We start from the raw sequence: 26,891 nt of genomic DNA on the forward strand, positions 1-26,891 counted from the left end.
TTTGTGTACTACAGTGTACAGGTTGTTCTCCATTAGAACAGAAGGGGGCGCCTGTTTCATGGCATATATATTGTCCGACTTGGGCCGGGCCTATAGCCAACTAAAAACGTTTTAGGAGACAGCTTTAGATATCCAGCGGGGCTGTACGTTATATGTATGCCTTTTATAAACACAATAACTAAGCGCAGTGCAAAGAGTGATCCCCACTGTGGGTGTATGAGCGGGAGCCCTTGGGTGTCAGACTGTGGACAGGCGTGGCGGTGGGCTGGTCCAGGCGCACCGAGCGATGAAAAACATCAGGATCCATTGACTTGGTACCAGCTGAGGCCCTGGAATAGTCTGACAAAGGAACCCCAGTGTCGCAAGCCAAACGGGGACAGATTTGTTGTAATTAACTACATCTGCTTCTTCCGAGGACGGATGTGGGTGTGCCGCACCCACACAGAAGACACGGTCCTGAGGATGATGCACTGAGGTGAGTATACTGCCTGCTAACACTTGTGTTTAGTTGTGTCGAAAAAAGGCAATCACGGTTAAATGGCTGGGCGTAGGATAGGTCCTTCCAGACGCGTGCATGAGCTGTGTGTGCGCCGATGATGTCTCGGCGTCCTTATGCCTGATGTTTAATGGTGTTGTCGGTGCATCCCGCTCCCTTCCTACGGTTAGATTGATAGATGTGCTTGTATACTGTTATTAAAATAGCATAGTGCAATAGCGCACAGCATCCTCTCCATATTGCCCATGCTGTCTTTTCTTCAGTGTGCTGTGCAGATGAAGGCCCGGGACCGAGTTCAAGGTCCCGTATGGACCGTTTATGTCGTGTATTCCTAGAGTGAGACTACGAGTCTGTGATGGCAGTGGCTTCCTAGGGCTTTAGCCATGCACTGTCTAATCTCGCTCATTAGCGTGCCAGCGACGGCTTCTTGTTATTTTGCAGGGGCTCAGCCCGTGTGTTTGTACCGGACGCTGTCAGGAGCAACACGCGGGGCGTGATGAGCTATTGTGCTCATTTGAAAATAAAAGCGATTGTTTTGAAATGCCCGTTGGCTCGGTTCTTTACAGAGTCGAGTCGTGCAGCGTTGAGCCTTCTCTGCTGGTGCTCGCTCTGCGTTTTGCGGGTGGCCATTAGCGGATCCCCTGGTGCTGGTGCTGATGCTGCAGCGCGTGCGGTTGTTGCTAGGCAGCCATGCAGAGCGCGGGCCGCTAGCGGGTGGGTGAAGGAACGGAGAATGCTAAAAAGCCATCAAACAATATTGTGCGTTGAAATATACACGATTTGTTGCCCTGCGCTCACACGGAGTACCTGGTCAATAGGCCTAGACCCCTGATGAAAGCATAGGATGGATTCATCTCAGCCACAGCAGGGTGAAAGTTGAAGTCAATGATAGTGGAATTTAGTTTCATATTATTAACCCTAATCTAAATAGGGTGTAGAATTACTCATATTACTACTACTTGAATGATAGTAGAGATGGCCCGATACCATTTTTTGCTTCCCGATACCGATTCTGATACCTGAACTTGCGTATCGGCCGATACGGGGTACCGATCCATTACCAGTGTGTCATATATTTTATTATGTTTTAACAACTGTGTACTACTGTCCCTGTATGGATGTGATATAATTCTATCTTTGTTGTTAAACTCTTTGTAAAACATGAACAAATACAAAAAATGAATGCCACAGAACTTTTTTTATTATGTCAGTTATAACGGAAAAAGAACATAAACTACTTTTAACGTAGATTTTCTTTAGGGCTTTATTACATGGTATCAGATCGGTGCATAAATTCCAGTACTTCCCGATACCAGCGTTTTAGACAGTATTGGAGCTCATCTCTAATAGATATAGAAACTGTGATTATACATTGTAGGACTGCAATGATTATTTTCATTATCAATTGATTATTTTGTCAATTAATCGACTAGTTTGGTCTATAAAATGCCAAGAAATTATGAAAAATGTCAGTGTTTTCCTAAAGCCCAAGATGACGTCCCCAAATGTCTTGTTTTGTCCCCAACTCAAAGATATTCAGCTTACTGTCACAGAGGAGAGAAGAAACTAGAACATATTCACATTTAAGGAGCTGGAATCAGACATTTCTTTTACCTTTTCTTTCCTTAAAAAAAAAAGACTCAAACCAATTAATCGCTTATCAAAATATCCATCCATCCATCCATCTTCGTCCGCTTATCCGGTGTCGGGTCGCGGGGGGAGCAGCTCCAGCAGGGGACCCCAAACTTCCCTTTCCCGAGCAACATTAACCAGCTCCGACTGGGGGATCCCGAGGCGTTCCCAGGCCAGGTTGGAGATATAATCCCTCCACCTAGTCCTGGGTCTTCCCCGAGGCCTCCTCCCAGCTGGACGTGCTTTAAACACCTCCCAACACTGCTTATCAAAATAGCTGTTGATTAATTTAATAGTACACAACTAATCGATTTATTAAATTGATTTTTGCAGCTCTAACACGTTGCAGTACGGCTTGCCCGAGACAAATCTTAATATCAAGTGTGTCGTTTTTGCAAATCAAACATGATATTTTGAGGGGTACGGAAGAAGATTAGGGCCACATGTGGAACATGTATTAGAGTTCTGAGTTTAAAGTCAGAATTGTGACTTCTGACTTTAAAACTCAGAACTCAAGTACATGTATTCACATGTGGCCCTAATCCTCTTCCGTAGGGGCCAAGTAAACAAGCAGTTGATGATTACCTCTATAAGCTCTCTTTATTAAACTTGTATGAACTATATATATATTTGCAGTTTGTTGGAGTTGCAATTCCTGTCACATTAGCAATAATAATCCAATACTATGTAGTTAATGAAATAGAAACCACTTTAAAACTCCCTCGACTGTAATGGAGTCAATCACCTGTCTTCGGCTGCTTTTCAATTTGCTCCTTTTCTTAAGTGTTTGCTATATTTTGATATTGTTTATTTACATTTAGGTGGATGCCAAATGTCCCATTAGAGACTGCGCAGAGACTAGAATGCCCAGCACAGACTCAACAGAAATGATTCCACCTCTACATCATTTATGCATTTTGTGTATGATGCACTTCTGGAAAGCACTCTCAAGTCTGCTAGATGTCTAGAGTTAATGAGTCCATTTAGTTGGGCGTTGAATAGAGCAACCATGCACTTGTAAGTTATATTAACATGCCATCATAATTTGGTTTAGTGTAGGTTTATCTTACTCTTGTCTGTTGAATATTAGAATGAAAGTCCTGAAACAATTGTGTTCAATAAAAAGCAGTTGAGTTTTTTTGTTATTTTTTTTTTTTTTTCAAAGATTATTTTTTTTGGGTTTTTCCGCCTTTAATTTTTGACAGGACAGTTAGGTGAGAGAGAGGGGGAAGACATGCAGGAAATCGTCACAGGTCGGATTCGAACCCTGGACCTATGCGTCGAGGCATAAACCTCTCAGTATATGTGCGCCTGCTCTACCACTGACCCAACCCGGCCCCGAAATGCAGTTGAGTTTTTAATTATACTGTAGGTGTATGCGATACAGATGTAATCTGCCTATCTCAGTAGTGCAGACTTTTTCATTCATTCTCAAACTGGCTAATATATGACCTCTAAACACATTTTTACATTCGATTATAACGTGGTGTTTAACATCAAATGAAGGGACAAATATGAGTTGCAGTAAATTTAGAAAGTAAAAACTTGCTTTGTTTGGAAATCATTTTCAAATAGTTTTGAACATGATTACACTTATTGATCTTTATGTTATTTTATTATAGATATTTGGTTTGATAGAAACTAGTTACATAACTGATGGGGATCCACTGACCGGCCATTATGACACTTAATGAAAGCAAAGCAAAAGAAAATCAATCCAGAGCTACTTAGGTAATTATGCCCCTATCGGCCTCTCTGCTGCTGGATGTCAGTGCCCAGACACAGATCTCATAAAACCACTTCAAGTGGGTAGATTTACAGCAGTCAATACAGGCATGCATATGTGAAGATAATGTAAACATAATGTGGGAAAAATAATGGGGTTTTAGGGTACGGATTAGGCCAAAGATCTCAGAATATCCCCCAAGCAGAGAGAGTAGCAATACATTCAGTGATTGGTGTGTTTCTGATGAAGGATAATAATATTAGTTTGATAGTTTTAAACTATTTAAACAACTGGAATTCCGCTTTTGCGGTCTGATGAGAATGCAGCTATAGAAGAGGAACGACTGGCGGCTCCCCTACTTTCTGAGATGTTCTGAAACAAAAGTGAGGTGATGATGCTAAGGATGAGAGGAGGAAAAAGCGATGGTGGGCCAGCAGCCAGATCCCTATGTCTCCCCTCAGTCATTAGGACCGTCCCTGGAGAGAGAGGCTTTTTGTTTGCTGCCTGTGAGCAGCTGGGCCCCCTCTACCCCCAGAGAGAGAGAGAGCCGTACACACTGTGAACCAACCTCTATTGTGGGAGAGAGAGAGAGAGCTGCTGCCTCAAATGTAGTCTTTTATAGACTCACTGATTGATATATATATATATATATATATATATATATATATATATATATATATATATATATATATATATATAATAAACATCCATGTGGTTAAATTTGAATGAAGATATAAATATCAGAGTTTGTGATTGCTTAAAACCAAAAACTGACCTTCAAATAAAAAGGAAAACACTAATCTATTTAAAACGTAAATACTTTGGATTGCAGTTCTTCCTTAATAATCATAACAAAAACAAAATAATGCATGTGTGTCAGTGTATTCTTGGGGAGTTTTGTTTGTGCATTTAGTGAATGGCTGATGATGTCGGATAGCTGATGGAACGTTTCAGTGCTTTTGAGAGCAGGAAGTCTGCCACTGTCGAGTTAAAGTGCACAGTTTTCTTTTCCTTTTTTTCTCTCCAGAAACCACATTAAAGGTTTTAGTCATCCGTCAGAGTTTCTTGTGTGCAATGCGACGAGATTTAGAAATGCGCATGGATCAGATGTAAGTTACTCTTGTGCTATTAGAGTGAGCATCTTAAAAGCTTGCCCCGAATGCTAGAGACACGAGGAATGGGATTTGGGATTGACAACGCATGTGATCAGAGATGCACAAATAGTTATGTAATGTAGTAATGAAACTTTTAAAGTAATTGAGTCAGTTGCACAGGAGAGAGGGTGTGGTGTGCCTGGGACCTTATCTGCTCCCTGCAGCTCTGTGTGTGTGTGTGTGTGTGTGTGTGTGTGTGTGTGTGTGTGTGTGTGTGTGTGTGTGTGTGTGTGTGTGTGTGTGTGTGAGTGAGTGAGTGAGTGACGGGGAGTGGCCATCTCTTCTGTAAAGGGCCTTACGGTAACTCTTTACTCTTTCTCCAATTACCGAGCCGTATCACTAGCTAACTTCCTGTTAGTGGATCTGATGCTGCTGTCTGCATGTTTGCTCTGCTAATGCTGCATGTGGTACAGCTCTGCTCTTCCACTCGGCCTGTTCCCTGAGGAATACAGCATCCTTAATGCAAGGGTAGGTTTCTCATCTTAATGCTGACATTTGAAAATACGAAGAAATCCAGGCTTAACGTGTAACTCAAATATACTGTTTATTTTTGCACTTGCCGGCAGGAAACTCTGTTTTCACGTTAATGCAAGATAGAGAAGGATTTGCTTAGGGGTTTAATTGTACATAAATGAGCGTATTGATTGAACGGACGATTGTTCTTTAATATTTAATTCTCTTTGCTGGATCGCTTCATAGTTCCGGCTGATGTGCACCTCTGGATCCTGAGGCAGGGCTTTTGTGGACTGCTTGAAGCATAGGCTCAGGAAAATTAAACACTGCACTTCTTCCATTTGCACATTTACTTAGATTTCTTAGTATAAGCCATGGTAGCAATGAACAGGATTATGGTGGCTGCTTTGAGAGCATATGGCTACTATAATTAGAACATTTTTTTCTTCTTAAAACCTAATTTCATAGACTTGATTTTTTTTCTAATGTCTTTAATTTTCCTTCTTTAATCTTTTAATCATATCATAGCCCCATTCCCGTTGCACTGCACGTTCACCTCCTCTGCCCACTCGGTTAATTTCATATTAGGTATGAACAGGAAGTGATAAATTGAAAAGAAATGTCAAAATACAAACTGTGTCCTTTATGTTTCCTTCATGATGGAGCAAGTCTCTGGCTAGAGAAAGCTCAACACTTGTTTAGTTGTCAGCAGCTTGTTGTGCGCTGTTAGTATAAGTGGGAGTGTGTGCAATTTCTAATGTGTTTCTGACTTATGTGCCTTCAGGCTGATGTCCAGACTGTTCTTAAGCTGAATTAACTGTATTTTTCTGTATTATAATGGACTGCATCTCATCACTTGTTAGTTGAAGAATCCAAACTGTGGCTAAATGCTGGCATTTGGTAATCTGTACCTGCCATTGTTGCTCAAAGGATCATTTGTTTGTTTGTGTGGATGTTACTCAATGCTATAAAGTAAATTAGGGACATGGGGTCTGAGAAAAGTAGTGAATTTTGCAAGCATACTGAGCCACACCTGGCTTTCGCCATGTCTCTTGCAGAAAACACTAGAATGGACCCTTTAAACAGCAGACATTTGGACTTGTCATAGTAGGAAAAGCACAGCTGAAATTGATAACCTTAACGATGGCTCAGTTCCATCAAGTGTCCCAGTAAGCTATTTCAGTGAGTCAGCATGCACAATACCAGGGCCTCTCCTAAGTGGACTGTAGCCATCAGTAATGGTTTTGAATACACCTGTGCTTTTCCTACTATGACATGTCAACATATCTGCCGCGCAAAAGGTCTATAGTCAAAGTCAGGGTTGGGAAGTAGATGCTCAGTGGTCTGCAGCTGAAAGCAGCAGCAGTAGGAGGTAGAGCCGGCGGTGCAATCCATGGCTCCGCCTGTCCACGTGTCCAAGTGTCCTTGGGCGAGTCACTGAACCCCAGCCTGCTACACAACCCCCGTAAAACCCATACCTTTTCATTTTGACTCTTTACTCATAACTGTTTTGCCTTGCCGCCAGTCTTTGTGCTATGCTAAGCTAACTAGATGGTAGCTGTAGCTTCATAATTAACAATTAACAGACATATGAGAGTATGGATATTCTCATCTAACTCTGAAATAAAAGAAAAAACATTTAGTACAATGTCAAACGATTCCATTAAAAATGGTTACCTGTAGCTGCCATTAACAGTCTAAAAAGTGTCAATTAAATTAGCACAACTGTAGTTTCTGTCTAACTCTTGCGTTATGGCAGTGTTCTAAAAAGTACTATTTAAGCAGCATTTATAATATTGACACTCTTTCTTTACAGTTATCCAAACCCACCCCTGGTTGGAAGACATCAACTGCAAAACCGTAGAAGATGAGCAAGTCGCCCACCCCCAAAGGCACCCCGGTGCAGCGCAGCCCCAGTGATGGGGTCCCTGAGGGCCTCCTGTCTCCTCAGCATTCCACACCCAGCTCCGGACCCCAGCATAAGAAACGCATCTCCAGCCTCCTCCAGAGTCCGGTGAGATGGCTGTTTGTCTCTGAATGATTTAATGTCTTAAGCTTTTTTCCTCTTTCTCCCTCTTTCTCTTTCCCCTCTCCTCTAGATGTGGTTATCTCCTCACATTACAATAAATCTGTTTGCAAATGCCACTTGACAGCTTGAGCTGCAGTCAGTGCTGGACCCCTTTCTGAGTGCATGACTATGTGTGCTCCTGCATATGGGAGGGCAACAGCAAGGCTACATGACGCTGATGAAGTTGTGTGAAGTGAAGAGGTGAAAGGACCGATGGAGAGAGGCTGACTCATTAAATGTGTTTACTTGCCCTCGCCCCTGTAGTGTAGGAGTGTGTTCAAAGCCCTCCTGAATGTGTATGTGATCATAGCGTCTTTCAAATCATTCTGATGGCATGACTTTTTGTTTGTGGTGGCCAAAGACCGAAATATTCAACTCCTACACACTGAGTATTATTATGAAACTGTGTGGTCTGTAAGTGTGCGTGTGAGATAATATATTAATACATGTGTTTGTGTGTGTGTGTGTGTAGTCATTCAGGGAGGAGCTGGATGTGCTGATCCAGGAACAGATGAAGAAGGGTGGCAGCTCATCCAACCTGTGGGCACTGAGACAGCTGGCTGATTTCATGGCCTCGCATGGCGCCCCGGCCGCCCTGCCGGTCACCCCTTCTAGTACGTACACAAGACTTTCAAACAAATCTCCAACATACAAGTTTCGGTTACATTTTACTTGAAGGTATCTACATAAGAGTGACATGACACTGTCATGAACGTGTCATAAACATTATGAACAAGTCATAAACATTTATGACATAACGCTTTTTTTAGTAAGGGTCATTCGGTTTTTGCCATGACAAGTTCGGGTTAGAGTTAGGGTTCATGTGTCATGACTGTGTCATGTGTTCATGACAGTGTCATGTCACTCTTATGTAGATACCTTCAAGTACAGTGTTACCCAAGTTTCTATTGTTAGCCTGGGTGCTCATAGTCGAAGTGTTACACTTTGATGTTCGGACTGAATGCAAAGGGGATTTTCACCTCTCAGTATTTGCCACAGCAATCCCAACAATCAGTCCCAAAACGTCCCAGTAAGAGAGTAAATGCCGTAAACAGATTATTTGTAAATCTTTACAATCGTTCCCCGAAAGAACCCAACAGGCCTGCCTTGTTGCACAATTTAAATGTTTTTTCAAAACGTGCTGTTTTCAACGTGTAGCTTGCTAGCTAGTTGATTGATGTTCTTCATCCTGAATATGTACTTCCGTTGATGGTGAGTTTACGTCATTGTTAGCCCGTAGGTCTCATGGACCGCAGCAAATAGTTTTAGCACGAGCTGAATTAAACATAATTTTTAAACCAGGTGTTCTCTTGTTAGCCTGAGTCTTCCATTGCTAAACTTAGACCCAATATTTAGCAATCAAGCGTTACTCCGGCTGTTCTTTTCAGTACGAGACCGGATGTTGATCATATGAAAAAGCAAAGTAAAGAAATGTACACAAAAAATGTAATTATCTTCAACCCTACTGACATCCTCACAGCCTCACAATGGGTGCACAAGTGCTATAATAACATGAATTAATGGCTGCATTCCATTTAACCAGGTATTGTCCATACGTTTTTTGTTTTTAAAGCTTTTTACGGTATGGATAGGTCAGCTGAAGACAGGAAAAGGGGGAAATAGAGGGGGATGACATCAACAAAGGGCCACGGGTCAGAACTGGACTGAGCCTAAGTACACGGGGCGCACGCTCAACCAGGTGAGCTACCAGGGCGCCCCGTATTGTTCATACTTGTTCACTGGCACACCTTAAGGGTAGAAACACTGGCTAGGAGGAGAAATGGTGAATCCCTCATATGTGGCATCATGGATTCGCTGACAGAAAAGGACGGGCAGGCTGACAAAGTTCAAACAAAAGTGTTTGTATATTTTTTCATTCTACATAAAACTTCATTCGGAAGCAGCTCTGACAATGATGCACTTTACTTCGACCTAAAATGTCTTCTGTGAGAAAGGTCTATTGCAGTGCCACTGTAAGGCCCTGTTTACACGAATACGCTCGCGGGTGAAAACGACAAAATATTTTATCAGCTGTGCCTTTGGTTTAGACTGCGACCGCATTTTTGGCGCTTAAAAACGCAAAAAAAGTGAAACCAAATCTTAAATCTTAATCCGTCTAAAGGGTAAAAACGCAATGTGTGTGTGTATGCCGCGTGTGCGTCTGTGTGTGCATTGTTTGGACCAATAACTCCACCTCCTCGTCTGTCCAGACAAAATTGTCAGCTTTTGTTGTTCGCTTCGCGCTACTAGGGAGAGGAGAGGGAGAGGGGAGGAGGAGAGGGAGACATGTAGAATGAAGGTTCTACGCAGGTGAGCTGGCTTGGTGGATTGCATTTCACACACTTTTGCGTCACCATATGCACGCAGATTCCCCCATAACGCTCGTCTAAACGCAGAATACAAACGCTACTTTTGCGTTTTCTCTTCAGATTGTTTCCGTCTAAACATAGCCTAAGATTATATCAAAGTTATGAAAACAACAAGTACAGTGTATACAGTAACTGTCTGCAAATCATAAATTATGAGAAAAATCTGCTATAAAAGTCGGGAGAGTGTGGATGACAGGCAATTAACCGTTTCATTTAACATAACTTGTCCACAGAGAGAAAACTATCACAATGTACAGTACTTGTGTAATTGTTTCATTAGCGTTAAACGCCCAGAACACCCACACAGGTTTTTGTTATTATCCTGGCTCATTAGAACTCTGCTCTGGCTCAGAGCATTTTTTTTTTTTTTCCTGATCTAAATATGAGCATTTTAGGGAGAGCAACTAATGTATATGTATGCTGTGGAAATAAAGCTTTGCTAGAGGAATAAAACGCATTTGGTATTGTTTAGTATACAAGCAAAATATAAGTTACGTTTTAATTACAATTAATCGCTTGATTAATCGTTAATGTTACCAATCGATTAAGGAAAGTGCTTACAATTTGCAACGCTAAAAACAGTAGCTTCAAACGCTAGTTGAGACTATATCCAAAAGCCACTGCGTTGACCAAAGATCGTATAGTCACGACAAGATAATCCACTTCCCCGCCTACTCAGTCACCCACCACTAGGGCTGGGCGATATGGAGAAAATCAAATATCACGATATTTTTGGCCAATTAACTCGATATCGATACAGCAACGATATTGTAGTGCTGATTATTGGTGCTTTCATAAAACATTTACACAATGAGATTTTTGATAAATAATCATCAGTAATGTGAATATAATGACTAAGTGGGTAAAGGCAAAAAACAGAACAGTTACAACAGTCTGGTAAGTTCAGAAAATGACATAACTTTACTGTAATGCAGCCTTTAAAACCAGGAAAAGACACCACTTACGCCATATTACGATATTACAATATCCAAAATCTAAGATGATATCTAGTCTCATATCATGATGTCGATATAATATCGCTATATTGCCCAGCTCTACCCACCACCCACAATCATTGACAGTGATGATGATCAGACAGAGGAACAAGTCGTATCTTGGTGTTTATTTTAGCCAGTTAAATTACTTTTGGGGGGAAAAGCTTCAGACATCTGTGTCGTCAATGGATATGGCCATGCTCAGGCCGAAGTTCGGCAGAGCTATGCTGGGGATGATATGAGCTCACCAAAGTCCTTGTACTCATAATCTTTTTTTTTAAAGTTGCTCTATCAATGTCACCTTCTTTGTGTTGAAATATGCACCTTGAAAAGAATCAGCCACTCTTTAGTCTCGCATTGCCAGACCTTCGCACCTTCCACAGCGCTGTGGAGGAGGATCTGGCTAGTCCACACAGCATTCCAGGATGGGAGAAAAACAGGCTCTGGTTTATTGGCATTTCTTTAAACCAATCGCAATTGTCTTGGGCGGTGCTTAGCGCCCGGACAGAGCCACGGTGCTGCTGCAACAAAGCCTCGGGAAGGAACTTGTTTTGGTGGAACATGTGTACGTTCAAAGGTTGTTTTAGTCGTGCAACAGAAAACTCAGATTGGACAGGTAGTCTAGCTAGCTGTCTGGATTCACCCTGCAGAGATCTGAGGAGCAGTTAACCATAGTCCTAAATTACAACACAAAGGAAGCGGAAGGTAACGGACATCCAGCTGAAAAGAGTGACATCCGGCGGACGTTCTGGTAGCACCGGAACAATCCCGGGAGTGGAACGTCGTGGATATAGACTAACCACTCTCCTACTTACCTTTTGTGTCTGCATACCATCATCTTCACTGCTCTCTCTCACTCTCTCTCCCTCCCTTTCTCTTTTCTCTCTCCCCTTTTCTCCACAGACATGATGATGGTGACTCCCATCAATGACCTGCAGGGCTGGGAGCCTGGCAGCATGGTGAAGGGGGAAAGGTTGATGCGCTGCAAGCTGGCTAGTGTCCATCGCCTGTTTGACCTGTACGGCTGGGCCCAGATCAGCCGCACCTGTCTCACTGTTAGTCCCACTACCTTATCACATTACACTCTTGGCTTAATCTTTTTTTTGTTGTGAGGCAGAACACATACCTACTGAACAGACTTCATCACATCAGTGATAGGTTCAGTTTGACTGGCTGTTGGTGGTCAGAGCCCACCATAAGACCAGCTTTGGTCTTCTGCGGGAGTCTAGCTCATATCTGGAATGAACTGAGTGGATCAGGCTGGTTTGGTGAACTAGATACAAGAAGAGTTAGATTGGAGTTCCTCACCGGACGCTGATTGGTTCAGTAAGATGGTAGTTCAGACACAAACGCATTCCTTAAAACAAAGATTCTCTATAATTAACAGATGGTATGAAATGTGGCACACTTCCTGTCTCCTTAATGGGCGTGGACCTCCTTTGAAAGTGTAGCGAACGTCGTGTGGATGGATGAAAAGTTAAATAAAAACGTGACAGAAACTAGTTTTGTTAGGGCGTTTACGAACGTTAGCTTATCTGTGTTGCCAGATCTCGTGAGAGTTTGTTCCTGAGACAGAAACTTTTTATTTTTTTTTTTTTTACCTGTCTGTCTGAAAAATGCCATTTGAGTGTCAAAATTAGAGCTGGGCGATATGGGGAAAATCAAATATCACAATATAACCAAATGCATCAATGTCGATATTGTTGACAGCAATAATATAATAATAATCAACTAAATTTTTCTATTTTTTTGTTTCCATATATTTAAAGTGCAAATTAAATCAGAGCGGAATTGCAAATTAAATCACAGCGGAATTTAAGGGGCAGGCTTTTACCACAACCTCATATTATCTTAGATGAGCATATGTTTACGTCCATCATCTGTGTTTCCTAATGCCCCTCTTCCTCCCTGACAGCTGCGTGTCAGTAAAGAACAGGAACACTTCTTGGTGCTTTCAGACGGCCTGGCCTACAGTGAGGTGACTGGATCCAGTCTGGTGAGTAATCACAGTCGGGATTAAGGTTACACATACACTCAATGGCCACTTTATCAGGTACACCTGTGCAGGCTAATGCAATCAATACAAAAGCTCTGCCTTAGATTGTACCTTTAAGTTTATGATGTTCAGTTTTTGTTGACATTGTCAGTGTAAATTTAATTGCAAATTTATTACTGAGGTCATAGTCTCGCATTGCCAGACCTTCCTCCACAGGGCTGCGGAGGAGGGTCTGGCTAGTCCACACAGCATTCTGGGATGGCAGAAAAACAGGCTCTGGTTTATTGGCATTTCTTTAAACCAATCACAATCGTCTTGGGCAGCGCTTAGCGCCGTACGGAGCATCGGTGCCGCTGCAAGATAGCCTCGGGAAGGAATTTGTTTTGGTGGAACATGTTTACGTTCAAAAGTTGTTTTAGTTGTGCAACAGAAAACTCTGATTGGACAGATAGTCTAGCTAGCTGTCTGGATTTACCCTGCAGAGATCTAAGGAGCAGTTAACCATAGTCCTCACAAATCGACTGGAATTTAGATTGCCAACACAGAGAAAGCCCAAGGTAAGGGACATCCAGCAGAACGAGAGCAATCCTGGAAGTGGAACGTCGTGGATATAGACAACTGCGGTCACAGTTAAAGGTGGGGTTGTATTGAGAGGTGTTTCTCATTTTATGGATTTTATGTGGTTTCCAGGTAAAGGTGAACATCCTGGGTGAGGTGGTGGAGAAGGGCAGCACCAACCTGGGCGTGGACCCAGAGAAGTTCAGCCTGCACTCGGCCATCTACTCCGCCCGGCCAGACGTTCGCTGTCTGCTTCACCTCCACACACCGGCCACGGCTGCGGTGAGTCAGCCTGGGTTCATCCCACCGGAGCATTAGCATTAGCTCACAGGTCTGTCCTGTCCTGTTCAGAGGAGACACTTTAACACTTCTGCTGCTCACATCCAGAGTAATAACTAGGGCTGTCATTCGCTGAAAATATTTAATCGCACATGTATCTGTTCGTAATGTACTTTAAAGCAGATGTTTTATGCTCTTGTAAACATGGGAGCAGACAAATATGCTTTATGCTAATGTTGCATACATTCCTATGTGCAGTCGTTGGGTTCAATGTGACTTATTTCAAGCCGACTCTTGTCCTCTACAATGTTAATCGGCCTGCAAGCTGTAGCCACACATTCAGCTATCGCTGTTGACAGTTTGAACTGTGGCCGAGGCTGCCACCTGCTCATCAGATAAACAATCACACTCATTTACGCTCTGATGGCGCAGCATTGGCAAGCAAGGACACTTCGACATAGGATTGGATGGCTGGGGATCGAACCACCAACCTTCCAAGTGGTAGGCGACCGCTCTACCACCTGAGCCACAGCCGCCCCACAAGAGTAGAGTTGTCCTGGCGTCTCCATTGCAAACTATCCAGCGTGGCCCGCCTTTGGCCAGGGGGAGGAGGGGTCTCTGCATCAGCCGTATGCTTGGCCAGCAAGTAGTGTTGACGTACTCCGGTGGTAACTCAGTTCACATCGACAGTACATGCAAATAACTTTAATCTTGTCGAGAGAACCATCTGGAAGGGATTTGAAAGACCCTTTTTTTTATCCAGTTCTGCTCAAGGAGCTTTGTTTCTGCTAGCCATCGACAACATTAATGCTGCATCGCTCCCTGATTTTGCAAACTACGGAGCGGCCCGAGAACAAAAAATTAGTGGTGTTAAAAGGAAATTGCGTTAACTTGTTTTTATCGGGTTAATTTGACAGCCCTAGTGATAACACATTCAAACTATTAAGATAGAATACCATCTCAAACTACATATTTTAGAATTTGATATTATTATGTCATAATTGTAGCAGTTGCAGTGTCATCTTGTTCTGTTTGAGTCTGTATGATTGTCCAGCGTGGACTTTGTGACATCAACACTGTGAATATGAGCCTGTTTCCTGACCTTTGCCGCCACAAACTGACGGCTAACCGTCTCCAGGTTTCAGCAATGAAGTGCGGCCTCCTGCCTCTGTCCCATGAGGCCCTGCTGGTCGGTGACGTGGCTTATTACGACTACAACGGAGTCATGGAGGAGGAGGAGGACAGAGTGGAGCTGCAGAAGAGCCTGGGCCCAACCTGTAAGGTGAGCAGAGCACAAGGATAAAAGACATTTAATCTGATACGTGCGTATCATTGCCTGGTTGAGCAGTGTGCGTCCCACGTGGGTTGTTCCAGCTTTATGAATGAATGAAGAAAAGACATAAGGTGATTTGGTCCTACACTGGATTAATTATTCAAGCTGGTGCTGCTGCTTGGAGACTAAACTTGGAATGTGGTCTTAGTGTGCCTCTAATATCCTACAGGGACATTTCTTGATAACCGTTAGAAATAATGAAGGTGGTTTTTCATTGCTGTGTAAATGTGGATTTCACGATGTGTAGGTTCTGGTGCTGAGGAATCACGGCATCGTGGCTCTGGGGGAGTCTGTGGAGGAGGCCTTTTACACTATCTACCACATCCAGGCTGCCTGCCAGATCCAGGTAGATCACACAGTGCTGTCACTGCATGTATGTATGTTGGTGTGTGTGTGTGAGTGGGAGAGTGAGCTGACATACGTACATAATGTAGATGCACCAATTTTACACCTGAGCAGTTGCCCTTCTCGTGGTACCCTTTCAGTGTAATTGAGCCAGCAGCTCTGCACTGCAGTGTAATACACTAGAAGAGCCAAAAAGACACTGCAGTAATTCTACAGGACCAACCGTGGAAGCAGATATGTGACTGTAAGGTCATTGATCCTTTAAATCTGTAGGCCTAGAGGTTGATGTCAATCATGTGTTATATTTTCACCCTCGAGTGTGTGTGTGTGTGTGTGTGTGTGTGTGTGTGTGTGTGTGTGTGTGTGTGTGTGTGTGTGTGTGTGGGGGGGGGGGGGGGGGGGGGGGCATGAGAAAGTGAGCTCAGTTAATGTTTTTCCTGACTAAGAAAGGGCCTTAGAAAAGCTTTTTTTTTGCCAGGTGTCAGCTTTGTGCTGTGCCGGTGGTGAACAGAACCTGATTCTTCTGGACCGGACCATCCATAAACCCAACGTAGCCGGCACCGTAGGCTGGGCTGGCTCCACCTTTGGACCCCTGCACAAGAGCCGCGTCGGGGAGCACGAGTTTGAAGCCCTCATGAGAACCATGGATAACTTGGTAGGTAGTCTCACACTGCCAGACTGAGGTCATAGTCTCGCATTGCCAGACCTTCCTCCACAGGGCTGCGGAGGAGGGTCTGGCTAGCCCACACAGCATTCCGGGAAGGGAGAAAAACATGCTCTGTTTTATTGGCATTTCTTTAAACCAATCACAATTGCCTTGGGCGGCACTAAGCATCAGAGGGAGCAACGGTGCAAAAGTGTAGTGAACGTCGTGTGGATGGATGAAAAGTTATATTTGCATCATTTATTCATATTTCTAATTCATATTTTCTTTTTCTAACATTATATATTTACACAGCTAAAAGCAATATTAGCATTAGGAAAAGTTAGTTTTGTTTCAGCATTAGTTAACGTTATCTTATCTGTGTTGCCAGATCTCGCGAGAGTTTGGTCCTGAGACAGAAACAGGTCTCAAACTAATTTAATTTTCTCCTGACTGTCTGTCTCAAAAATGCATCATAATGTTCTGGAGATATGCACCTTTTGAAAAATTTAGTTGTACAGTACAGGCCAAAAGTTTGGACACACCTTCTCATTCAATGCGTTTTTTTATTTATTTTCATGACTATTTACATTGTAGATTCTCACTGAAGGCATCAAAACTATGAATGAACACATATGGAATTATGAACTTAACAAAAAAGTGTAAAATAACTGAAAACATGTCTTATATTTTAGATTCTTCAAAGTAGCCACCCTTTGCTTGTGGAAAGTGGAAACCATTTCAGATGACTACCTCATGAAGCTCATTGAGAGAACACCAAGGGTTTTCAGAGTTATCAAAAAAGCAAAGGGTGGCTACTTTGAGGAATCTAAAATATAAGACATGTTTTCAGTTATTCCACACTTTTTTGTTAAGTTCATAATTCCATATGTGTTCATTCATAGTTTTGATGCCTTCAGTGAGAATCTACAATGTAAATAGTCATGAAAATAAATAAAAAAACGCATTGAATGAGAAGGTGTGGCCAAACTTTTGGCCTGTACTGTATGTAATGTCTTCTGTGCATCATGAGGGAGCGTTTTGGAAATAACCCTCATCAGGGGCATCGAGAGCATAGAGCATGGAGCACTGAGTGTGATAGGCATTTACCAGACATGTCTCTGAAAGAGTCCCATTACAGCAAGTGGAGGATCCAATTTTTCAGAGTTTTCAGAGCTTGGCCCATACTAGGGAATACAAGTCAGGGTATCTCAGTCTCTGCTGCACTGATTTAAAACATTCTCTTTTTAATGCGTCTCCCAGTTTTGTGGCAGTGCAATACTAAAATGGGAGATTACCTCTATTCAAATTTGCTTGAATTGAAAGGGTGTCACGCTCCAAGGTTTTAACTTACCTTGATGTGTGTGGGAGTTTTGCTGATTCACACCAGCTGCAGCTCTTTATCTGTCCAGCTCGCTGTGGCTGCAGCTTCTTTTACCGCTCCTCCCATGCTATATTCTAAACTCCTCCACTAACAAAAAGCACCTAAAATGTCCGTTACTTTCTGTGTAAATCCTCTTTTATTGAAAATTGGCAGTTAGATAATGTCACATTCATGTTACAGTATATGGAGTTTACCGTATTTACTATAAAAAACATTTATGTCAACATCCAAGTCAGAACTAAGACTGAAACTTTTTGTGTAATAGGGCTGCACAATTAATCGCAATTTTATCAAAACCGCAATATGGACTAGTGCAATATCCCAGTCGCAGGGGGGCGCAATATTTGTTAAAGGTAAAATATGTGTCAAACCATTCTAAAATAAAGTATTGTGGTGCTGCAGACATCCCTGCCTACAAATCGGATCTACAGACTAAAGAAAGAAGAAATCTTTGTTTTGTACAGATCCTCGCAAAAAAAATCAAACTTCAATAATTTCTTTTAATTATATTTTTCAATGAAAATGAGAATAATGATACAAAAATGATAATTCCCTCCAATATCGTGAATCACATTGCAATCGCAATATCAGTCAAAATAATCGCAATTAGATATTTTCCTCATATCGTGCAGCCCTATTCTGTAAGCAAAGATATAACCAGCAAGCTGCTTGGATAATATAAAAGATAAACAAATATTAAGACGTCACATCATCTAAAGCCCTTCCATATATTCCATAATGTTCAACCCACATTTAATGGATGTGGGTATGATCAGTGCACAGTATGTTTAGCCCTCGCACACCGACTTTGCTACAGCCGCCTTGAGTTGTCTGATGATGTGAATGATCTCCACCATCTCTCCTATATCATTTGAACGCAGCAAAAGTGCCGTGACAAAACCGCTCCATTTCCTGTAGCTGCTCCACAATAAAAGCATGAAAGCCTTCCTGTGGTTTTCCGATGGAAATCTTTTAATGTAAAGCATCAGCGTGTAATGTTCAGTTTGCATCTGCAGTAGCTTAACCACAAATAACCTTAATCGCTGGTCAACTATGCAGTCACAGGCATCAGTTAAAGGTATGATTTAAATGATAAGATTCATACTCTTCTCTTATCTGCCCATTGAATATAAGGCCAGCCAGCAATCAGTTAGCCTAGCTTAGCATAAAGACTGGAAAACAGGGGGAAACAGCCTGTGGATCTGTCTGAAAGTAACAAAATACACCTACCAGTACATCTAATATAGAAACTCACTAATTATATCTTATATTTGTTTAATTAAAAACAAAGCCGGTTTTACAGGGGGTCTTTGCTGGTTGCCTGGTAATCTCACAGTGACGAAAAGACTCCAGAAAATCACAGCCCATGGCCAAGATATAGTGCTGGACATAACCATTTACACTTCAATTTTTGTAGGGGATAAACAAACGAGACATTGTGTGTCAATAAGTGAGTGATAGAGGTGCTGGTATGCTGATTTTGTTACCTGCAAGAAAGCCAATGAGTGGATTTCCCATAATGTTGAACTATTCCTTTGAGTGCAATGACACAAGAGACCATAAAGGTTTGGCTCTGCCCCAAATCAGGACCAAAAGTTTGCAAGTCGGTGCAGTTATCCCTTAAAAGTGTGCCATAGCAGACCATAGGGGAAGTGCCTGCTTTCTGCACCTTTCTTCTGTTTTGTTTTTCAGGGCTACCGTACAGGCTACGCCTACCGTTTCCCTGTGCTGCTGGAGCGTTCGCGGACGCGGAGGGAGGTGGAGGTGCCCGCAACCGCCACGGCTTTCCACCAGTTTGATGATGACGGAGTCCACCCGGCTCTGAGGCAGCACCCTTTCGCTCAGCGCCAGCAGCAGGAGAGGACTCGGTGGCTCAACACCCCCAACACCTACCAAAAAGTCAACCAGGAGCAAGCCAGCCCGGGTCAGCGCACCACTGTGAGGCTCCGGGAATCATTACTTTTGATTTACTGAACAGATCACACTATAGAAGGAGTTCAGAAATTGTCTAAAACGAAGTTGCAAACCATGATGTGTGAAATAATTGTGACAGTCCCAACGGTAATCCAACAATTTAGTGCAATTATCTGCACTAATTCATTGCAACATCCACAATGTTGTGCAGACTATGCTACATTGTGGCCATTGTGTAACATTTCCTGCTCAAACAGGGAGGGAATGGTAAACTGTCAGTAGTGATATGTAGAAATAAAAATTAGAGTTGTTTCAATACCGATGCCAGAATGGAAAATGCCTCTGATTCTCCCTAAAATGCTGGTATCGTTATCGCAGAGTGCTTGCGTCCACTCACTGATCCAATACCCTAATAGTATTATACAGCTATTAAAAAATATTATTATAATATAAAAATATATTTCGTACGCACTGGTATTGGATCGGTATTGGGAAGGAAAAAATGGTATTTGAGCATCTCTTTTTATTTAGTTTTTGGGCATTTTAGGCCTTTATTTGGATAGGACAGCTTAGACTTGAAAGGGGAGAGAGAGGGGGAATGACATGCAGTAAAGGGCTGTAGGTCGGAGTTGAACCGGCAGCCGCTGTGTTGAGGAGTAATCCTCTATATATGAGTGCCTGCTTTACCAGGTGAGCTAACCAGGCGCCCGGTATTTGAGCATCTCTAATAAAAAGAATATAAAGAAGCTGGAGAGCAGAGGGATCAGAACCAAGAGAGATTAAAGTGAGCTATGAGGAGGAGGGAGGGAGGGAGGGAAGGAAGAAAAGGCTTGAAGGCTGGTGGTTTAAGATAAAGACAGAAACAGTAAGAGTAATGATGATTTGAAAAGAAATTGGTTATATGCGATGTGTGTTCAAGGGTATTTCTGTATCCAAAATCAACACTTTCCCTGTTATTCGCGTGGGGGTTTATGTACACTGGAGAATTTGTTTTTATATCTGTGTACCTTAGAGAAAAGATGAAGCAGAGGTGCAGCGATGACAACAATATGACACTGGTTACATCCGTGGGAGGAGCTTGGCTCTCCCTTTTCTGTTTTCTCTCAGTCCCTCCCACCCTCCTCTCTCTCCCCTCTTATCCTCTTCTCTGCATTGCAGAGGAAAGCCCACTTGCCCTGTGAGGACTACAGCCGTGCAGAGTCTGCCCTCTGGTGGACAAATATCAAAGCTGCTTGACGATTTCATGTTTTCATTATCTCTCTTTTTAAGGGAACAAAATCTCTTTTAAAGGAAGCAAGTGACTAAATAACACAGTCAGGATCCTCTACTATTTGGACATATTTAGTAATACACTTCTGCTAATATTTCTTTTAAAGTGGATCGTGAGATCATTGTGATGTTGGTTGTCTTTCCTTTAGTGGTTGAAGGCAGAAGAGGTGACACAAGCTGGCAGCACAGCCATCAAGATAGAGACCACAAACCAGTTTGTGCCTCTTTTCACCAACCCTCAAGAGGTGATTGAGACACGGAACAAGGTAACTTCTCCCTGCCTTTGGCCTTTTCTGTCCCGCACAATTCCCCTCTTTGCCTTCTGGACACCGTCACATGAATCAAAAATGTTGTACAAGAGTTTTATTTGCTCTCCTCAGATCCGACAGCAGAATCGTCAGGACATGAAGACAGCTGGACCACAGTCTCAAGTCCTCGCCAGCGTTATAACCGTCGACAGCCCTCCGGTAAACTGCACTTTCACCGCTTGCCAAACATCTGTCTCTGTTTCTCTCCAAGTCTTCCTCTTTAACTGCGGTATTAAAAGCTGTGATTTTTGTGTCTCTGCTCGTCTATTAGTCTCCAGTCAACCCACCTGAAGTCCCACCAGAGCCAGAACCTCCCAATCCCTTCAACCAGCTGACAGACCAGGAGCTGGACGAGTACCGCAAGGAGGTGCAGAGGAAACAGGACGGAGGGACCAATGGTATGATTCATTCAACTCCTCTGAACTACTTAGATTCTTAATCATACAGTTACAGTACTATACAAATCATCTTAGACTATACTTAGTCATCTCTTTATTCTCAGGTTTAGAACTAGATTTAAACGTGATTTATGCTTCTGCGTTAAATCTATGCCTACACCTACACCCTACACCGACCCTACACCGTAGCCTGAAAAATTTAACAACAGACGGACAGGCAGACAGGCAGGCTGGCAGGCAGGCAGTCACAAAGACAGGCAGGCAGGCAGGCAGGCAGACAGGCAGGCAGGCAGGCAGACGGACGGACGGACGGACGGACTTGCTCATCTGATTATCATGTATGCATGAGGAATTGGAAATGTGCTAAGGGAAATAGGAAATGTTGCTTGGGGAAAATAGGGAATAGATAAATGATTAAATATGTACTAAAACCAAAGATAATAAAAAATATATTTTCTTTTAAATAACCGGGAAAACCGCAAAGCTTAATGACTTAAAGCTTGTTGACTTACAAACAGTGCAATTTAATTATTTGACCAACTGTATTCAGGGTTTCCGCAGGGTCTTAAAAAGTCTAAAATTTCAAAATTTGAGGCCTTAAAAAGTCTTGAATTCGCTGAAGTATTGTGTTCTAGGTCTTAAATAATTTTAAACAGCTCTTAATTTACCTACGTGCATGCAACGCTACCGCTAATGCTCTTTCTTTTTTTTGAATCCGTAGAGTGGTAGTTTTTTCTTTCACTACAAATGAGACCAACATGCAACTTATATTGCAGCCAATCAGCTTTCGTGTTATTGGCGCAAGTCCCTTTCGCACTGTACCACAGACATTAAGCAGATTTTATTCTTCAGCTATGGGGAAGTGCAAGTTTAGCGATACTTGACTTGAGGGCTTAGTTGATGTGATGAAGGTCTTAAATATCATTCATAATGGTCTTAAAAAGTCTTAAATTTGACTTGGTGAAACCTGCAGAATCCCTGTGTATTATTTATTTAATATTTTTGATTCATCTGATTGAATTTCCTGTTACTGTATTTAGGTGTGTCTACATACTTTTGGCTATAAAGTATATCAAAGGCAGCTTAAGTTAATATGCTACCCTTCACTTTCACTAATAATGCATTGCACATTTCCTTCTAACCGTCTTAAAGGTGCTGTGTGTAACATATTAAATGCCAATGTAGACTTTCAGTTTCAAATTAAAATGTCTTACCAGGTTTTCACTTATTCCAGCATCTTTCATTGTAAGAAACTGCTCTGCTTGTGCAATCTTTCACCCTCCTCCACGTTGTGCTGTAAAACATGCAGCGGATTCCCTGCTGAATTCTTGTTGCATGGTACAAAATGTACAGATACTCATTTTTTAAGAAACAGGTTACACACAGCACCTTGATTTCACTTGTGACTGTCATGTAAACCGTGTTCACAACTCTAACTTCCTGGACAGCTGAACCCTCACTGCCCCTCACTGTGTGTGCATTTGTGTGTATTTGTGTAAGAAGGGGAGGAGGTGGCGAATGACAAGGAGTCTCCCCCCGCTAACTCCCCCACAAAGGGCCCCCCGCCCAGCCCCCCTCCTCTCTCAGGTGAGGCTCGGGCAGACTGTCCGCCCTGCTTGCTCTGCACGCCGTGGCCCTGACCAGCAGCCTGCTGCGAGTCTGACATGGACGCATGTGTGATCCAGTGCTGCTTGTGCTCCTCTCATGCTTCAAATGCTCACTGACAACTGGGTAGGGCTGGGCGATATGGAGAAAATCTGATATCACGATATGGACCTTTTTCACAGCAGACATTTGGACTTGTCATAGTAGGAAAAGCACAGCTGAGATTGATAACCTTAACGATGGCTCAATTCCATCAAGTGTCCCAGTAAGATATTTCAGTGAATCAGCATGCACAATACCAGGGCCTCTCCTAAGTGGAATGCAGCCGTCAGTAATGGGTCTAAATACACCTGTGCTTTTCCTACTATGACATGTCAACATGTCTGACATGAAAAAGGTCTATTCTTGACCAAATACATCGATATTGCGACATTATTGTAGGGTTGACAATTGGTGCTTTCTCAAAATATTTTTCACAATGAAATTTTAGATAACTAATCATCAATAATGTGGTTTTCAAGTGAAATTATACAACAACAACAATATACTGTATATGCTGACTATGTTTTACATGCATGCACAAACGTGTGCGATGTTAAAAAAACAAATCTGCAATTCTTCTAATGATATTCCCTCAAAATGTTTCACAACAGATTTTCTGAGAAAATTGAGTTAGTATGTGCTTGTTCTTATCAACGTGAATATATATCACGATATCTCGACAGTGCTTCCTCTATGTTGATTTTGTATTGGCGGCCCACCATGGCAAAATTTCTGCCACCACGGTATCAGAAATAGGGCTGTACAAAAAATGTAGTCGCAGTTGCCTTTTAAATGATCCTGCCACTCACATTGCAATTCAACAACAAGTAGAACTATTCAGAGGTTATTGGGCAAGTCCAGTTTAACTCCACATACTGTTGTGTTGATGCAGTTTATTGTCAAAACGTTCGCTTTCTTCCGAGTCTACTATTAAATGAACAGCTCCACCTAAAACGTCACCGCAGTGGGTCCGTTCTAAGTGTAGACCTGTTGTAGATGTTAAGTGCCCTATAGTTCCTCTGTTTGGACAGACCTGCCCCCACTGCTAACAAAAATCCTAAAGGAAATCACAAATATGATTCCATTGAAAGACGATAAATTATCATATTGAATTATTGCCCAGCCTTACAACTGGGTTTGTCACACATAAGGCTGGGGATCGTTCAAAACATTTTTGATACCAATACCGTGATTTCTAGGGGTTGGTGGGGGGAAATCGATACGGCATAGTATCGCAATATTTTCCATGGCAATACTGTATCGATACACAGACGGCAAGTATCGATCTATTATTATATATGTGTTGTCTGCTTGACAACAAATCAATAAAATTGAAGTGAGATGAACAAAGAGAAATGATGTTGACAACGTTTCCTTTTCAATTTCAAATGATGTCCCCATTTAAAATTGGGAAACATTTGAAGTTGGAAAAAGGTAATAAATTGCAATATATCGCAAAATATTGCAATATGTTTAAAATCTCTATAATATATCGTGACATAATTATCGTGATGATATCGTATCGTGAGGCCTCTGGTGATTCCCACCCCTAGTGATTTCGATACCGGTTCCTAAACAATGCTTTTTCCGATACCAATTTTATGAAATCCATTGTAACAAAAAGAACTGACAACATTACACATTACGGCACAAAACTTTTCATTTGTTTTTCAGCTCCTACTACGTGAGTCCCGTCTCTGTGCGTAACAAGTTTTTCCTGTCAGCCAATCACCCAGCATAATTAGATCTTGATAGGAAGCATGCTGCATGCTTATTGGCTCACTGACGCTGGTGAGATTTACTCCTTAGGTATTAAAATTGGGTATTGAATGACGACAGTCGGTGCCTAAAAAGTATTGAATTCGCTACCCAGCCCTACTTACACCAGCTTAAAGTAAATGGAATGCAGACATTACTTCTGTTGTCTTACAGCAGCTGTGTGAGCGTTTACATTTGCCACATTTCAGCCCATCTGTCCCTGTGTACCTACTGTATCTGTTGTACTCTCTCTCTCTGTATCTGTCGGCCTGTCCTTTTCTGTGGTACTCCACACTGATTCACAGGACACACTTCTGATGCGTTGGTCTTGTTAAATACAGAGAATGACAACCCACTTCTCATTAAGCAAGGATGCTCATCTGCAGTGACACGTCTAGTATGTAGCTTTGCAGCTCCACCGCCACTCAATGCTCTCTGTCTGGCTGCTGAATATTCTGCTTTGCTTTCTTTTCTTTATTATAATGCTCGGAGCAGAAGAGGCAAAGACGGACCCTCCAGCCATACAGAACGGCAGCGAGGAGGAGAAGCAGACGACCGAGGAGCTGGAGAAAGGGATGAAGGCTCTTTCAACCAACGACACCAGCTCCACACCTGCTGCTCCTCTGCCCCCCAAACCCCAAGGCGGCACCCCGGAGGGCTCCCCCTCCAAGTCCCCGTCCAAGAAGAAAAAGAAGTTCAAGCCGCCATCGTTCCTGAAAAAGAGCAAGAAGCAGAAGGAGAAAGCCGAGACCTGAGGCGCTCGCGCACACCTGGGCCCCCGGTGAAATACTACTGGGAAACATTTCATAGTGAATGCCGGGAGTAAGCAGATGAGTTAACCACATCAGATCTGTTCAATCACAGTCAGTTAACACGTCACTCACAGACACGCTGTACGAAATTGACTTACAAATACTTTCCTGCAACACTGGTACTCACTGATCTGATCTAAGTGGTGATTTCATCTTCAGCAGTTTAGAACACACTGATTATTATTTTCACATGCTATTTTACCCAGGTTGGATACAACCCAACATTTTGACACACACACACACACACACACACACACACACACACACACACACACACACACACACACACACACTCTCACACAGAGTTCCTGTATCACTCACGTCTTATTTTCACCTGCTGTGCTATGAAACCATTCATTAACTTCACTGTATAGGCATTCAAACACTTTCCTTTCCAAAACTGGGATTGCTAGTGTGATCGTGTGCACTTGTCGCTCCGAATTTGTTTCATACCATTGTTTTTTAATCCACAACTTTGCAAGACACAGTGAAAATTGAAGTCTCCTTGAGTTATGCACCTCTTATATATGTATAGGCACTTGACATATGTATATTGGCATTCTACTATGTTGCATTTATTCATCATCGTAGGCATCTTCTAGTCATGATTTGGTTCTAATTCTCAGATAGATGTTGCAGGTATACTGTGTGAGCACAGGTGCAGTACATCTAGAAATATACTGATAGCTACTGATTGTGCTCTTCTGAATGCTGGTTTTGTGTAAAACTATCAGCCTATTGACGTCATTGCAGCAGGGAAGAACAAAGAAAAAAGAAAGCCGGGAAATATGCTGGCTCGCAACAAAACACAAGTCGCTATAAATGCCTCTGCTACCCCAAAACAGGATAAAGCATTAAATGAAGTGTTGCTTGCCAATGCAGTTTGAACCCCAGTAATAGAAGATACTGACGGTACTAAACATTCCACTTTTCCTCCATCTTCTTTTAAATGTATGTATGTGTGCAAAATACCTCTTAACAGTTGTAATTATTTTCTGTTTTAACCAGTAGCTGTTATCAAAATGCCGATGTGTGATGTTTGCTCATGGTTTTAATTTATTTTATATTAGAATGTATAAGTGAGTGTTGCAAGGTTACCATGTATCAGTCATTAAAGATCAAGTTTGATTTAAAACCAACAGGACATCAAGTTTATCTCTGTCTTTCTCTGCTTGGCTGACATTTTGAACTCCTTATAAAGTAAAAATCCCAACAATAGTCTAAATACTATACTATATCTACAGTACTGCTACTATAGCTGTGGCTGGAATATGGGATAAACGGTGGCTTTCAAATGTTTTGGTGGCGCAGTACACTGATGTTGCCAACCGCTGTAAACACTCTCCTCCTCGGC

General features: G+C 42.3%; 1 protein-coding gene across 2 annotated transcripts; it reads left to right on the plus strand.

The window, feature by feature from the left end:
* Positions 1 to 125: 125 nt before the first annotated feature.
* On the plus strand, positions 126 to 26,681 carry add2 (adducin 2 (beta)). Of its 2 annotated transcripts, none has more exons than XM_028578202.1 (14): positions 126 to 475; positions 7,278 to 7,475; positions 8,002 to 8,143; positions 11,797 to 11,948; positions 12,809 to 12,889; positions 13,580 to 13,729; positions 14,865 to 15,008; positions 15,307 to 15,405; positions 15,883 to 16,059; positions 19,124 to 19,369; positions 20,764 to 20,880; positions 20,995 to 21,081; positions 21,194 to 21,320; positions 25,221 to 26,681. In XM_028578202.1, the coding sequence occupies exons 2-14, from the start codon at positions 7,329 to 7,331 to the stop codon at positions 25,478 to 25,480; spliced, it is 1,929 nt and encodes a 642-aa protein (XP_028434003.1). In that variant the 5' UTR covers positions 126 to 475; positions 7,278 to 7,328; the 3' UTR covers positions 25,481 to 26,681. The 2 variants fall into 2 exon arrangements, with proteins under 2 accessions (XP_028434003.1, XP_028434004.1); XM_028578203.1 differs by lacking the exon at positions 126 to 475 and adding an exon at positions 5,358 to 5,476.
* Positions 26,682 to 26,891: the final 210 nt, after the last annotated feature.

Source organism: Perca flavescens, chromosome 5 (genome assembly GCF_004354835.1).
Source record: "Perca flavescens isolate YP-PL-M2 chromosome 5, PFLA_1.0, whole genome shotgun sequence".
Lineage (NCBI taxonomy): Eukaryota > Metazoa > Chordata > Actinopteri > Perciformes > Percidae > Perca > Perca flavescens.